Source organism: Gekko japonicus, unplaced genomic scaffold (genome assembly GCF_001447785.1).
Source record: "Gekko japonicus isolate JY-2015 unplaced genomic scaffold, Gekko_japonicus_V1.1 scaffold502, whole genome shotgun sequence".
Taxonomy (NCBI): domain Eukaryota; kingdom Metazoa; phylum Chordata; class Lepidosauria; order Squamata; family Gekkonidae; genus Gekko; species Gekko japonicus.
Genome location: NW_015169186.1, coordinates 472,462 through 488,767, shown reverse-complemented (window position 1 = coordinate 488,767; position 16,306 = coordinate 472,462). Strand labels below are relative to the sequence as shown.

The 16,306-nt window shown below is 48.3% G+C and overlaps 1 protein-coding gene across 1 annotated transcript in view; it reads left to right on the top strand.

The window, feature by feature from the left end:
* The window catches only part of TRIO (trio Rho guanine nucleotide exchange factor), a 236,019-nt gene that overhangs the window by 90,825 nt on the left and 128,888 nt on the right, over nt 1–16,306 (top strand). Inside the window, exons 21-28 of the mRNA XM_015416185.1 lie at nt 3,267–3,461; nt 3,600–3,715; nt 6,357–6,423; nt 7,082–7,191; nt 8,729–8,798; nt 9,314–9,403; nt 10,668–10,760; nt 14,903–15,014. Of these exons, the coding sequence (XP_015271671.1) occupies nt 3,267–3,461; nt 3,600–3,715; nt 6,357–6,423; nt 7,082–7,191; nt 8,729–8,798; nt 9,314–9,403; nt 10,668–10,760; nt 14,903–15,014 (853 nt within the window). The remainder of the gene's footprint in view (nt 1–3,266; nt 3,462–3,599; nt 3,716–6,356; nt 6,424–7,081; nt 7,192–8,728; nt 8,799–9,313; nt 9,404–10,667; nt 10,761–14,902; nt 15,015–16,306) is intronic.

Below are 16,306 nucleotides of genomic sequence, written 5' to 3'. Positions count from 1 at the left end.
TTGTTTTGCCCCCGCCCCCCCCCCCCCCCCCCCCGGAAGAAGATCCAGCAGGGAACCCGGGCAGCCGCGAGTTGGCTGGGAAAGCAAAGGCAGTCACGTAGACATGCCCCCTTCCTCCCCTGAGCCTCTCCGCTTTTGCGGAGAAGCTAGGGGAAGGGTGGTGGTGGTGGTTTAAATGCTTTTCTTTCCCTCCCCCAGATTGGGAAGGGAAAGAAAGGCATCTTAAACATGCCCGGGCTCCCTGCCTGATCTCCTCCTCCAGGGACCCCATGTCAGCTAGAGAAGGGAAGGCAGGGAGAGCCCAGGGCTTTCCCTTTGTCAGTTTCACTCACAGCTCTGGGGCGCCAGTGACATCGACAGTGGAATCTCTGGGGGCTACCGGAGGGAGGGAAAGAAGGCGTTTTAACATGCCTACTTTCCCCCTGGTGGTGTATATCAGACCCGAATATATTCAGGCAATTCCAAATATTTCCCCAGTCCTGATACTTTACCGGTATTGAACTGGGGAAATTCAGCATTTACCGATATTTTTTGGGTCTGATTTACCCAAAGCTGAAAAATACCGTTGGTTTGTTTTTGTTTTGTTTTTTTGCACACCCCTATGCACCATATTGCTGTGTTTTTTTTAATATATAAATTTACGAATCAACAAATCCAATACAAAGCACCAAAATTCATGCAGCTAGTTCTATGCAAAACGTCTTCCATATTATAGCCAGCTTTCCTCCTTCCTATTATTATCACAACATATTGCCTCAGCTTTTCAGAACAAACATGAGATTAAGTTCATTATTCCTTTTTATATAGAGATTCTTTAGGAAAATCCTTGATCCAAAAATCAAGAAACATGATCCAATGCTGAGCAAAAGGTTTCTGTGCGCAATTCTTCTTGTCAGAATTGTGCTTCAGCATTTAAATGTTGTCCATAATCATTATGGGCCATATTTTCTGCAACCCAGTTTCCAAACTTGGTAAAGTGCGCTGCTTCCAGTTCTTAGCTATTAACATTCAAGCCTCAACTAAAAGATGTAGTATTAAATACCAGGGGTTTTAGGTAATTGTAACGTGTTATGGTCCAAGAGACACTTTGTGGCATAAGATACTATTTTCCAGTAAGTTCTCTTATCACTTTCCGTACCCTTGTTCCAAAAGTCATTCATAATATTTCAATCCCATCACATGTGGAGATAAGAACGGATGTTCCTCCCACATCTCCAGTATTGGCCAGAGGACGAGAGGCGCCATGGCTGAGAGTCAGAGCATCTCTTGGTGTGCAGAAGGTCCCACATTCAGTCCCGGTGGGTATCTCCACTTGAAAGAATCAGGTCACAGGTGATGTGGAAGACCCTGGAGAGCCATTGCCAGTCCAGGGAAGGCAGGGCTGACTTCGATACACCCGTGGTCTGGCTCTGTGTAAAGGCAGCTTCAAGCAACCAAGTTTCAGAGTTGACTGTCTTTTGTTGCTGAGGGAGCAGCCAGTGAGGAAAGGAACAGGAGGGGATAAGAAGGTCTTCTAGGATACGACTTATAGTATAATCAAACTCCCACCCCCCCCCCCCCCCCCGCACTGCCTCCCTGGCTTGCCTGGCTGTTGGGAGAAAACCCACGGTGTGAACTCCCCAGTGGCCAGCCACCATTTCTGTGGCCAACATAGCTGGAAAAGGGGGCTCTTGCGCAGATGGTGGTTGGGCACAAGGTGTCCTTTGACCTGCTTATTTATTTATTTATTTATTTATTTTATGACATTTATACCCCGCCCTCCCTGCGAGTGGGCTCAGGGCGACTTACATAAGGCACCAAGTGCATTCAGGATACATATTACATGGTACAAAATACAGAATTAAAACAGCTTAAAATCAGTTCAACGGATGCACATATGACTCCTAACATCTTGTGTAATGGGGGGGGGAGGCTGGGGTGATGGAAGATGTTACCCCACCCACCCCGGTGGTCTCTTTTTACAATGGGCGGTGGTGTAAGTGGCTGTGGCGGCTCCTACTCATGAGCCTGGCGGAAGAGCTCCGTCTTTCAGGCCCTGCGGAACTGCACAAGGTCCCGCAGGGCCCTGATCTCCTCCGGGAGCTCGTTCCACCAGATAGGAGCCGCCACTGAAAAAGACCTGGCCCTTGTTGCCACAAGCTTGGCCTCCTTAGGGCCCGGGGTCACCAGCTGGTGGTGTGACCCCGACCGAAGTGCTCTTTGGGGAATGTATGGGGAAATGCGGTCCCTCAGGTAAGTCGGACCCAGGCTTATGTTCTCTGTCTCCTAGAGTGCCTGTGGAGTTCTTCACTCCGGCACATCTTTGCACTGGCTTGATTCATTCCCGGTATCTTTGAAAGGCCCTTATGTCCCCCGGGTGATCCCCCTGCCGTGTGTGTGGAAGCGCAGGTCCCTGCCCTGCCTCCAGGGCCTCTCTCATATGGGGCCGCACCACCTTCCAGGAGACCTGAGTGAGCACAGTCCCAAGGGCTCTCGGAGCAGGTGTGTGTGACATAACTTGCTCACTAGGTTGGCCCTTGTTGTCCTGACAGGGTTGTAGAAAACGGGACACTAGCGGGGAGGGGAGGGGGGAGGATGCCCCAGGACCAGTATGGCAAATGGGAGCCAATGTTTGGATTCTTTCTACTCGAACCAGGACACTGCCAAAGTGACTGCATAAGTGGCAGACTGGTCCATACACCTTCACCGACACAGCCTAATGTTAAATGAAGGGGGGGGGAGTATTGGCATTCTTGCCTGGATGCGAGTCATTCTAGTTTTAAAAACGCCCCTATCTGGAATCGTACCCCTCCCCCGGTTTTTTAAAATGTTCTGCTTTCAAAGAAAGACGTGCAAAACAACTTGTTCCTCCAGTTACTTGACATAGTCAGGAGAGCAGGAGCGACAGGGAGCTGTCTTCTCTCCCTGGCGGCTTTTCTTCTGCCACCACGAGGACTAGCAACTCCCACTCCGTTTTCCTTATTTTGAAATGTTTTGGGAGACCTCTGGTTAGGCAGGGAACAGTGGGGGTGGTTCAGTTGGGTCATCCCCCCCCCCGGCTCCTCACTTTCCAGATCTCCCTCCCAAAGCCAGAAATAAACCCACTTCTTGACTTGACTGGGAAAAGGACAGGTTTGATCTGTCTTTATCTTACCAGACATGAACCACTTCTAAATGGGAAACAACAGCAAGTGTTGCATTATTTGAAAGGGCTTTTCTCCGTTGTCGGGGACTGAGGGTGAATTCGCCTTGCAAACCCTCCCGTCTCTTTTTTGTGCTTCCCGCAGCAAACCAAAGAGAGGGTGAAGCTGTTGATACAGCTGGCGGATGGCTTTTGTGAAAAGGGACATGCCCACGCCGCAGAGATTAAAAAATGTGTCACAGCCGTGGACAAAAGGTACCGGGACTTCTCTCTGCGCATGGAAAAATATAGGACCTCCCTAGAGAAGGCTTTGGGGATCTCTTCAGATTCCAATAAATCGGTGAGTGCCCTCGTTCTTGGTCGCGGAAGCGCTGGCTAGCTTAATGGGACTGCTCTGAGCTTCTTACGGGACAGCTGCCTTTTCTTTTCCTGCTGTCTCCACTAATTCTGTTGCCTTTATCTCCCCTCCCCCCTCTAGAGTAAAAGCCTGCAGCTAGATATAATCCCCGCCAGTGTGCCTGGGTCAGAGGTGAAATTGCGAGATGCTGCTCATGAGCTTAACGAAGAGAAGAGGAAATCTGCCCGCAGGAAAGAGTAATGCTGTTTGTTTTCCTCCCCCATAAAAATCTTTGCACATGGTTTGGCATCATGTTGTCCCGTCCCCCCTTAATGCTTTGTTGTGTGTCTCCATCGTGGCCTCGTGTGTTTAAAAAACAGAACGATGAATCTGGAATTTGCACTAGTCCAGACATTTTGTTCTGGCAGCAACCTATATAAATCATAAATATTGTGTTTGTAAAATGTTACAGATAAGCAAGGAGGAGGGCCCCAGCAGTCACAAGGCACAGAAGGCACTGAGTAAAAATCTAAGGGTGACAAAGCACATGAGTGCTTAGTATTAAAGCTGCAGTCCAGTATGTCGCCTCTATTTGCAAAAGGCATTCCTGCTCCCCTTTTGCATTGTCTCACTCGTGTTCCCAGTTAGGTTTTCCTCCGGTGTCATGCCTTGTTATGACAGGTGTCACTTGCAAGCATATCATGCTCAAGCTCTTTCTAAACATAACCCCCCCCAATCCAGTATGTGCCTATTTCAAGCCTCTTCTGCTTGCTGTTAAAAATGGATCCTGAGTAGAATCTCCTGTTTTACTAAACACATCTATGCTTGCTTTGAAAGAACAAATATTTATATACCACCTTTCCCTTCTGTCCCAAAACTGTTTACAATAATCACTTAGATACAGATGCTGTAAAAACCACGAACCTTGTCTTTGAAACCACACACCAGAGCTTGAAACATCTAAAAGCACAGGGAAACTCCATGGAAACCATTCCACTTTGCAGGCTGTCTTGGCAGAAAGCAAAGATGAAGCGTGACCCCAGGTGCAGATGACAGCCTGTTCCAAAAATGTGGGGCCACCAGAGAAAGAGGCCCCCCTCCTCTCGGGGGGGGGGGTTGTAACGGGGGACAGGCGGCAGACATGGTTATGTTTATACTTTTCTATCCACCATAAGGACCAAATGGCAAAATGAGAGTGGGGAGGCTACTTGTAAGATCTGTGTTTACTATTAAACTCTTTTTGAAAGGCAGGCGTTAACCCCTAGCTCCTTGTATCATTGATTGGCATCTCTCTGTCTCTCTAGATTATGGTCTAAATACTCCTTTTCCCCAGCTTCATCTGAAACTGTGGTCGGTATTATACTTCCTTAAACTGTTACTCCATCTAGTCATTTTCTGTGTTTAAACCCTTTCTTATGGGTTGCATCCTACTACTCTGCCTAGCGAATGGTGGTGCATTATGTCTAGAAATATAAAATTTCCAGAAATTTTAAAAAATAAAAAGCCCAGTAGCACCTTTAAGACTAACAAACTTTATTGTAGCGTAAGCTTTCGAGAAACACAGCTCTCTTCGTCAGGTGCACGGAGGGTGTGAAGAAACTGGCACATTCTACCTTTTTCATGACTTCCGCAACTGCTTTGCATTTACCTGGCACTTTCGGCATCCTCTCCCCCCTCCCCTTAACCACCTCTGTATCTCTGGCCAGTTTCTTCACACCCTCCGTGCACCTGACGAAGAGAGCTGTGTTTCTCAAAAGCTTATGCTACAATAAAGTTTGTTAGTCTTAAAGGTGCTACTGGGCTTTTTGCTATTTTCCAGCAATGGACTAACACGGCTAACTCCTCTAGAAATCTTAAAGTGATTTTTTTTTCCCCAGGAAAAAATTGAAATGTGGAGGGAAATTGAACTCTGTGACGGGGGCGGCCAAACCACAGCTCGTGAGCTGCATGCGGCTCTTTCACACAGTCTAATTTAGTGTTAATAAAAACCAAATTTGCATATTTTTCAATAAAAATGTGTGTGTAATATTCATGTCTTGTGGCTCTTCTGCGTGGCTGTGACATTAAGCAAGTCTGGCCACCCCTGCTCCACGCGATGCTTACTGTCCTGTCAAACCTAAACTAATTTTACTACTTTAACAACATAAAACGCATCATTTATGACTCACCCGGTGCATAAAGTTGCAATATTTGACATATTTATGGAATTCAGAAGTTATAAATGCCTTAGTTTGGTACAAGCAAAATTGCAAATATGCCCAGTACTTTAGGGAAAACTGCAAGCTGATGCAGCCTACGCTGTCTTAAGCACATGTGCACCTTGATTTTTGCTATCTGGTTAGAGAGACTTAAGTTCTTGATTAAACTTTCAGTTCTCCTCTGAGGCTTTGGTGGAAAGTCCTGTATGCTCCCCCCTCACGAAGGTATATGTCTAGGTGCAGAAATGTGTCTTGGATTTAAGAGCTGTCCATGTCTACAGCACGCTCATCTTGTCTTTAACAATATTTCACTCGTTCTAAAAGAGGAAATATTTTATGGGAGGGTTTTTTTTCTGTACTCCCCTTAAAACCCAGTATTTCCGTCAGGGAAAAAATAGGGAAAAGCCTTGGGAGAAAAACGGGGCGAGTTTCTGTTTTCTGTGTTTTTTTTCCTGGGCTTTCTAATCAGGATGAGGCACGGTCTCCCCAGCAGAAAAGCCCCTTTTGCACCCACAGGAAGCCCCTTCCCCCAGCGAAATGCATCCAAACGATTAGCGAAGCAGAGCAGTACGATCCAGCCCTTTCCCTCTAGGTACTCCGTGGTGTTCTCTCTTGCATGCAGTGACGATAAAGGGAGTGATGGCTGGTGACTCTGTTAAGCTGATGTGCCTTTCTCTCTGTTGTTGTTGTTGTCGTCTAGGTTCATTATGGCCGAACTCATTCAGACTGAAAAGGCTTACGTAAGAGACCTTCGAGAGTGCATGGATGTAAGTGTCCCAGCGCCAGGACTGGCTGATCTGTTTCCTTCCTGGGGAATGTTGCCACTGTCAGTATGGGTGTTTGTCATGTCAGGGCCAGTCCGTGCAGTGTTCTGTCTTAAACTGGCCTGGTTAGTCAACAGAATTGTGTTGGAGGGCCTCCACAGCTGACTTGCTCCGCCTCTTGTTCTTTGTTGTATTAAAATGCCCATGACAGGACATGGTACATCATGTGTCACACTTTTCAGAGTGCGGTGAGCTGAATTTTGTTAGGGTTTGGTGTTATTTTTGAGGGGATGATCCTCTGTGAATGCTTCCATTATGCATAGCGCACATTCGAGAACCTGCTCATTCTTTGGACAGCCGTTCCCAGGTATTGTTGGAACTAGAGGGAGCTCGTGCGCCATGGCAACGGCACAACATAGAAATGCTTGGATTTTAAATTGCCATTGTATAATACCATAAAGAACTGTGTCCGTTGTCAAGTTCTGATGTGTTAAATTTGGGGCGGGGGCATCTGTTGGAGAACTGTAACTTTTATCTTTAAAAAAAAAAACAGCTTCTGCGATGCCCCTTTCACCGTAAAGGTCTGTTCACGGGAATATCTCCTTCCCACCGGGGGCTGTGCAGCAGATCCATACCTTGTGTCTCTTTTCCTTTGGATCAGACCTATCTGTGGGAAATGACAAGCGGCGTGGAGGAGATCCCCCCTGGCATTGTCAATAAGGAGCACATCATCTTCGGGAACATGCAGGAGATTTACGAATTCCATAATAAGTGAGTGAGAGTAGCAACGATGCGCTCAGACTTCATGGGTCCCGTAGCCCAGACGTGATCGTGTAATTTTATTCTCATTTTGTCCCTATATAAGTGTATGCCCAAGTATATGTCTACGGTGAACGTATCTTGTTCCCAAATGCCCACTTTCCCATTTCTAATGGACTCCGTTCCATCTTAGAAACGACATACGAATGGCCAAGTGCTGGTGCACTAGACACGGGGCAAAGCGGAGACTTCTGTGCTGTGGATTTGTGCAGCCTGGCTGTCTCAGTCTTGATCTCTGAGCTGATAGTTATAGGCTGGATGTGCTTTGTCGCCCGTGGCCCCAGTGTTAAAGCATTTGGTGACACAGTCTGCTTTTCAGATTTCAGTGGGACTGGTCCTCCATACAGGCCCAGAACATGAAAGGGGATGGAGGGAGGGAGGGACCAGGGGAAGCAGTAGACAGTGGGGGGACTAAGCAAAGGAGGTGGACGGGAGAGGAAGGAGGCAGGGAAAGGGGAGGAAGGGCAAGGGGGAGGAACGTGGGGAAGGAGGGCCAGGTGGAGAGAAGGTTGCCCATCCCCAGGAGTCCACACAGGTCTTTCCCTGCATGGGATCATGTGAAACTCCAGAGAGTTATCATCACAGCCCAGAAGTTTATTGGCTGCCCTCTCCCGTTCCTGGAGGAATTGTATAGTTCTCGATGCTTGAAAAAAGCAAAGAACATTCTGCAAGGTTTGTCACACCCTGAACACTCCCTGTTTGAACTGCTGCCTTCGGGTAGAAGATATAGGACAATTAAAATAAGGACAAACAGATTATTATTATTGCTTTAAATGCTGCATGAAATTGGAATTTGGGTGACATTGGTGGTTTAAGTTGCAATGTGAACCTTAAGGGAGTTATGGGATGGTTGTGAATGGTTGTGAATGGTTGTGTGAGTGTATATGAGTATGGCTGTAGATCACTGAAATGGTTGCACCTTTAATTTCGTTGTTCTATGTACAATGACAATAAAGTATATTATTATTAAATGGCCTTCAGTGGTTACAGGCAGGTTTTGTCAAGTAAGGACACCCCAAGGCTACCCTTCTCTTTGGGTAGTACCTTGGTTATAGGATCCTGCCAAAATTAAGCATGTTTGAATTGCATTAGTTTTAGTAGAAGTGCTTTAAGCCTGTAGTGAATTCTTCCAGTAGGGAAAAAATGCAGCTTAGATACTTCAACTGCTGCTGGACTGTTGCCATAACTTGGCATGACTGTAACATACTTCGTCCAATAGAACGAAGTTTAATTCTGGGTATCAGCTTTCGTGTGCATGCACAACTTCTTCAGATACTTCTTCATGCACACGGAAGCTCCTACCCAGAATTAAACTTTGTTGGTCTTAAAGGTGCCCCCGCTGGACTCCTACTTTGCTCTGTTGCTTCAGGCCAACATGGCTACCCACCTACATCATACTGCATCCAGTGTAGGTCTCCTGGTAAAAGCTTGCCGGGGGTGGGGTGGGGTTGTTACTGTGTCCATTAATTCTTTTCTTTCTGATTCACAGTATATTCTTGAAAGAACTCGAGAAATATGAGCAACTGCCTGAAGATGTTGGGCACTGTTTTGTTACATGGGTGAGACAGCTCGTTTTATGTCAGGTTTTTGAAATACGACATGTAGTTCTAGCCAGGTGGGAATCAAGCTCCAAGAAACAGAAATCCTCTCTGGGTCCAAGAGCCTGAAGAGGAATGTTACATAATATGAATTGGGAAATTTTGTATTACACTAAACGAGAGACAAGGGAATTAATATTCAGTAATATTAGTAATATTAGAATCACCAGGTTTTTTGAAGTTGTTGAAGGATAAGACAGTGGTTGATGAACTTAATTACTTCTGTTTAGAAGAATACATGTCGCACCCTGAGTCAGAGAGCACATCTCAGTGCACACATAATGAAAAGTCTAATTCATTCTACCGTATTAATGTTGTGTCTTGACTGTGGGTTTACCCATTCCTTTCTCTTGCTCTTAGCCATATGCTTCATTTCTTCACCCAGCTGATCACAATAATAAGATGATCCTCAGTGAGCTAAACTTTTTGAGTAAGTGTAAGAAGCCACTGAAATGTGTGTGTGTGTATTTTTGCAGGCGGACAAGTTCCAAATGTATGTGACATACTGCAAAAACAAGCCAGACTCCACCCAGTTGATATTGGAGCATGCAGGTGCTTATTTTGATGTGAGTATCAGGATCCATAGATTCAATCTCTGGAGTGTGCTCATCTACATAGGTGGGAGTTTTGTCAGTTTAATGGCACTTCATTGCTTCTTTTAATTGCCATTCTGCAGACACTTCCTTAAGGTAAATCACTGTGAAGAGGGGGGTGGTATTTATATTACCCATGGTATCAGTAAAAAGGAACTTTGTATGTATAATCTGTGCTGCAAAAAAGAAACTGAAAGGCAGCTCCACTTGACTCAAAGGTATATACAACCTCTTTAAACTCTGCAAATATGCATACTTTCTTTGCATAGTTCTTTGGTAGTGGGAGGTGTGGGGACAGCCACAGCACTAGGGATGGGCACAAACCAGGAAAATGGTGGTTCATACCAGTTCGTGGGGCCACATGAACCACAAATCTTCACAAGCCTCCCCAGATTCATGATGGGGTGGATCTGAGATCTTCCCTGCCTCCTTTCTGATGGTGGCAGCTCCCCGAGGCCAACAGAATGGAAGGGGGGGAAGATCTTGCAAAAGCCCCTTCAAGGGAGAGTTCCCTTTACAGGGCTTTTGCAAGCCACGCTGTGCAAGAAGTCCAAGCAGCGAATTCACCCAGAAGTGGGTGAGCTCGACGTTTGGACTTCGCTCACGCACAAACCTCTGTAGAGAACATGGAGGTTCGTTGAGGACGTAATCGCACATCCTTCAGCTCATGAACCAGGTGATGTTCATCACGAAATTGAGTATGCTGCTCAGGTGTGTACCCGTAAGCTGCAAACCTACAGTGATGCAGCAGCAGCAGCAGCAGAACTGGAAGCAGCAGCAGAAGACAGCCAGTTCCACCGCGGGCCTGACAGAAGCCCTCCAGGAGCCTGATCCGACCTCCGGGCCCCGTGTTTGACACCCTTGCCATAGCATTTTAATATTAAAAGGAATTGTGAGCAACTGCCCTTAGGTCTGTTAAGTGTTAGAATGGTTTAAACCGGGTATTCTGAAGAAAACCTGGTTTGCATTGGTTCCACGAAGTAGACAAAATGCAGAATGCTTTTGTTTTCGGCTCAAGCCCCATTTTAACCATCCTCTTGTGCCCGCCTTGCGGGCACACATTTGGGGTCAGACTGGAAAAGTTCATGAAGGGCCAGACTCCAGGGAGCCTGCAGGGAGGCCCATGAGACTATCCCCGCTGCTGAAAGGGAAGAGTCCCGTTGAGGCCTCTCTGGCCCGACCTTTATCCCCTTTCCCACCTCTCCGGCACTCAAGGGTGTTTCTGTTCCTAATGCAGGAGATCCAGCAGCGGCACGGGCTGGCCAACTCCATCTCCTCCTACCTGATCAAGCCCGTTCAGCGGATCACCAAGTACCAGCTGCTCCTCAAGGTAGGCGGGTCGTTGTTCTCGGAGCAGCCTCTGCTCAGGCCACGGAGTCGCGTTTTCTGTTCAGGCCAAGGGCAGGTTTCCCGCAGGTCCCGTCTAATCGGGAACAGATACCCAGCTACGGAAGGCGCGTCTGTTGTGCTGGTTTTAAAGAGCACACGTGGCTTTTCTGGTCTTTGGTTAGGGTTGCCAACTGCAACCGGGAGAATTCGGGCAAACTTGGGTGCAGTACCTGTAGAGGGGTGAGTTGGGGAGGGAATTCAGCAATGGTCGGTGCCATTTTCTCCAAGGAAACCAGTCTAGAGGTCAGTTGTCACTCCAACTGGGGGTTTTTAAACAGTGGATACAGGTATGTCAGCCGCACAGCAAAAGCAGAAAACTAGTTATGGTGAGCAAAGCAGTGGCAAAGATCATTATTCAGAGTCCAACTTGTACTGTAACAGAAGGAGGCTAAATAGTGGTGCATGTCCTTCGTAGCGTGCCTCGAAGCCAGAGGAGAAGAAGACTTAGGAGGACCTCCTTCAGGGCATGGGTCTCTCCCTTTCTCTTCTCCCTTAACCGGGCATGTAGCTGTGGTGGGGCACCTGGGCGCCACGTCCCCGGACTTTACAGCCACACCCCACACGTGTATGTGGCAGAAGACAGGTTTCATTGTTAATTGATGTGCACTGCACTCTGCACCGTGCTGTGTCTTGCCCCTGGTGAGCCTTCTTGCCTTCTCCTGCGCCTCCTTCTGATTCCCTGGTCCTGGCACCACGGGACCTCGGGCAGCACTGGGGCTGGCCGGTGGCTTCCTCCCCCTGCCGGTACTATTGGCCTGAGCCAGGCGCTGCCTGGGAGGGGTCCAGCTGAGTGCAGTCGCAGCGGAGCCTGAGCTGTTTCTTCTGCTACCACAAGAGGAGCAGCAGGTGTAGTCTTTGCTCCAACAAGCAGCAGGAGGCGGTGGCGGTGGCAGCTGCACCGAGCAGAGCAGCTGGGGGCCCCTCCACAGCCCTGGCATGCGGGTGGACTTGGTGAGGCCTCGCTGAGCACCCAGCCCGGTCTTACCCGTTGGACCGATATCTCTCACTTGCTCACTCCCCTGCCCCCCTCTCTCCCCTGATCCCCCACCCCCCACCTCTCCTCTGCTCCCTTGCCCCCCTCCCCCAGATTTTCCCATGCCCCACCAACCAAACTTTTCTGGCTACCCCCCTGCCTTTAACGGATCTCTGGTCACCCATCTCGTCATATATTCAAAGGTCAGTCTTTGTAAGTACTCACACCCTTTGTAACAGGCGTGGATCTATTAGCTCGGACAGTGTTGGAGCCACCCTGAGCCCGTTCGCGGGGAGGGCGGGGTATAAATGTAATAAAATAAATAAATAAATAAGTGTTCCCCTTGTGCTTCGCTCCAGCCGCTGCAGAGGTTCTTCTCCACTGCGGTGGTCGTGTCCTCTGCCATTAGCACTTCCTGGTGTGCTAGATCAGTGTTTTTCAAGGAGCCTTTAAGTACGCAGAAGTACTAGCGGCCGAGGATGCAAGTGCCGCAGCGGAGAAAACATGGTGGCTGGAGAGAAGCACAAGGGGAGCCATACTGATTTGCGCCTCTATGGGCTTTCATGACAGCAGTGGCTTCTGGACTCTCAAGTGCAGTTGGATCGCCCAAAAGGCTCTGCAGTTACACATCACTGATGCAGTGTCATCACTCAGCCCCCCCCCCCCCTCGGCCATTCCACTCCTGCAGGTATCCACCCAAAGGCAGCTCTGTACTTAGGCAGCAAGCAAGATCACGGTACACAACTCTGGTGGTGCACGGTGTGGCTGTGATGCACCCATGTACATGCAGCGGGGAGCAAGACGAGACAGTCCAATGGGGTGGTGTCCCTGGAGTTCTGTCTGGAGGCCCTGAGCCCATGAGGTCAAAATCAATGTGCATTTGTCCACCTGACCTGATTTGTCCACCTGACTTGATCTCTGTACCTGCTAAAGTCCCCGGTATGTTAGGTCAGACAGCTGAACAGAACCATGTTCCAGCGAGTGTGCAGGGGTTCCTCTTGGTTCTTATTCAGTTTGCATTATTCACGCCTCCGCTTTTACCGCTGGTTTACTGTCTTAGCCTTTTGCCCTGCCGCGGTTCTTCCTGGGTTTTAATTAAACACTCTGCCTGTCTTCCATTTTCTTGCTCTGTGTAGTCAGCAGTGAAGTGACACATCTTGATTATATGCTTCAGAGAGCGAGGTTTCTGCACACCTGCTCCATAGAATGTCAGGGGACCAAAAAGCCTATTAAAAGTAATTAAGGGAGACTTGACAGATGGTAGGAGGTGCATATGAATCATTAGGGGGCAGACTTGAGAGCCAACACATGAATGGAATCATCTACAGAATGAAACGTCTGAAGTCCATGCAAGTTCCCTCTATTCCACTAGGTGTGCTTGATCTGTCATCTTTGTATTCTTTTAAAATATTCAAGTAAAACCGAAAGCACTCCGGGGCATATAGTAATGGGATGACTGAGTTTTTACTCGGATAGATTAAAAACCCCATCAAGAAAATGTTAATGTTCCTTAAACAGTACGTGCTGAAGCACTGTGCTGATGAAATGTGTGTACACTTTATGATGGAAGAGGGCGGAGTCCAAAATGGTGGAAAGGCTGTAAGACTTGAGACTTCTGCCCTCTACACGTCATCTTGCCCCTTCTCACCAATCCCGAGTCAAGGACCAATCTTAAAGTGGACCCCTTTTTATTTGCACTTACTGAAGTGTGACACACACCCCCGAGGTGGAGGAGGGGTCCGCAGAGAAGGCTCAGGCCGTACTGAGCAACCGTCAGGCACAGGAGCTTGAAACCATGGGAGAGACATTGGGTGCAGCTCCTTTCGCACCAGCGTCCGCTTCACTTGGAGCTGGAGTAGCGCTGGCATGTGCCTGGATAGGTCACACCGCCTTCCACGGAGTCAGACCACGGGTCCCTCCTGGTCTGTTCTGACTGGCAGCAGCCAACCGGGATGGACTGGATATCATGGGCCGGGGCAGGAGTCCTGCCGTTTAGACGGGTGGGGGCGGGTGCTGGCGTGCGTGCTGGTGTGGGCTTCCCCAGCCCCTTGGGGCAGGTCGTAGGTTCAGGAGCACCTGCTCGCATCATGCCGATAAGGGAAATGTCCGACACAAGAGCCCTGGGTTGTGGTAGGGGGAGGGAGAGGCTCCTCCCCAGGTGCTGCGGGAAACACTGGCCCGACTGCTCGGCTCTCAACGCTGAGTGGCCAGGCCAGTCAACAGAGATCAGTTATTCACGCATCAGGCTTGTAACAGGCCCTGCGCCATGGCTGCCAGTAGCCCAGAGGAAGACGTTGTGTCCCTGGAAGGTGTGGGAATGGGCAAGCAGAGGCTTTCACGGTGTAGAGGTGAGCAGCATTGCCTGTCAAGTAAGGTCCCATTAAGCTTCTCCAGCCCGTGGCCAACCCTGCAGCTGTGCGTGCCCTCCTTCCCTCCCTGCAAGGCCAGCATTTGACCTAGGCCGCGTGAGAAATCTCTTTGGCTGACAGGCTTCCTTTCTATTACCCTTCCTTTCCCCCCCAGTGGGGACCAGGGTTCCCTCTAAGCTGAGTTAGTGTGAGCTAGCTCAAAGTTTTTTGGCCTCCGGCTCACACATTTTTGTCTTAGCTCAGGAAGGATGGCTCCTGAGCAAACTAATTTATGCAGTGGCCAAATTGCTTGCTCACAACTTTAATGGCAGTAGCTCACAAAGTAGAATTTCTGCTCACAAGACTCCACAGCTTAGAGGGAACACTGGTGGGGACCTAACACAGCTGGCCTTGTCTTCCTCTCCTCCGTGGTCTCCCCACAACAGCAGCCCTGCGAATTATGGGGGGGGGGGCTAGAAACTGGGGGCTCCCAGATGACCCCAACCAGCCCTCGGCCACTCCCTGGCTTCGATGCTTTCTTGGTAGAGGTGGTCAAGTGTTGTTTTTAGTGTCAGCGGTTCTGAAAGACATGGAAAGGGGGGAACACCATCAAGTTTAACTTTATCTGTTTAAAAAATCCCCTAGAGTAAGTGCTGAGAGAGTCTCTGGCGATGCCTGTCAGGGGCCCGCCTACCATGTTCCCTTTTCATGCCAGCCTGTGAGAGAGGGGATCTGGTCGTCCTGATTCTGGTGTCTTCACAGGAGCTGCTCACTTGCTGCGAAGAGGGCAAAGGGGAGATCAAGGACGGTTTGGAGGTGATGCTCAGCGTGCCAAAGCGAGCCAATGATGCCATGCACCTCAGCATGCTGGAAGGTAGGGCTCAGTCGCTCATCACTCCTCTTGCTTACTGGTTGCCTCTGCGGGGCTGGGTGGAAACGCTTCCGTACACTGGAAACTCCTTGCGCTTCTTTGTTTTTCTTTTAAGCCATCCTTGATAATCTAGTACAAAATTTGTGTAGGGTAGTACTTTTTCTCTATGAACATATGATTAGTATAAAGGAGTGGATTTGAGATTGTGTGTGTGTGTGTGTAACCGTCCTTCTAGGTGTACTTTTTCTTCATATCAGAATACCCACCTGGATTCTCAGACATCCACGGCTGTGTCTAATGACCGCTTTCCACAGGGCCGCTCCTATACTGGGGGGGGGGGGGGATCTCAGATCACATGTCAACATTTGTTCTTGTGGGCAGGGAAACTTCACTGCCACCACTGTTATCCCCTCATTTCTGGGGCCAGAAACAGTTGTCCGTACCAATTATGGCGGCCTGCATCCTCCAGCAGGACTTTTTAAAGTGTAAAATAGTTTTAATCATAATGGCCTCTACCATACAAGATGTAGTTCTTTTTCTTCAGTTAGTTCATCCTGTATGCTGGCAGGGCTTTAATTACTAGCCATCCTGTGTCTCTTTAATTACTGAGGAGCCCCTCACTTTATACTCTCCAAACACTGAGCTATTTATGTGTCAAAGTTGTCGGAATGAGCCCAACATTGAGCATTAGCTGTCGCCGTCTTGTCAGGAAACGTGGGCAAGCTCTGTGGAATATTCCAATATTTCTTTTACACAAATCAGTCTTTTAAGCAAGACCTGGTCAGCATGTCCAAAGTTGACATGTTGATGCTGCAAGTGACAGCATTTCCTTTTAGAAGCCGATCTGTGAACATCCTAAGGGAACTGTTGATACTCATACCTTTTGATGGATTGAACTGTAAAACCTATTTAAGAATGAAATTTTGTTTCATTGCCATATCTATTTTTCAGCTTTGGGAGGAAAAGATGGGCATGATCAGTAGCCAATATTCTTCTTCTTCTCCTCCTCCTCCTCCTCCTCCTCTCTCTCTCTCAGTTTATGTTGTAGCAACATTTTTAGCTTCATGTCTGAGCTGATACTCAAACTTGTTCTAATTTTGTCTGGGAACATCTTTGGTGTCTTAACTCTGTGCAAAAGGTAGTTTTGAAATGACCAAGAGCCCATGACATGCAATATTTGAGCTCTTGGGTCTTCAACAGATTAAAGATTGCTTAGACTTCAAGTAAAACCTGGATGAAATATTCCTGATTTTGAGAAAGTTTCTATCTTGGTTCAAAATTACTTATCTGAAACA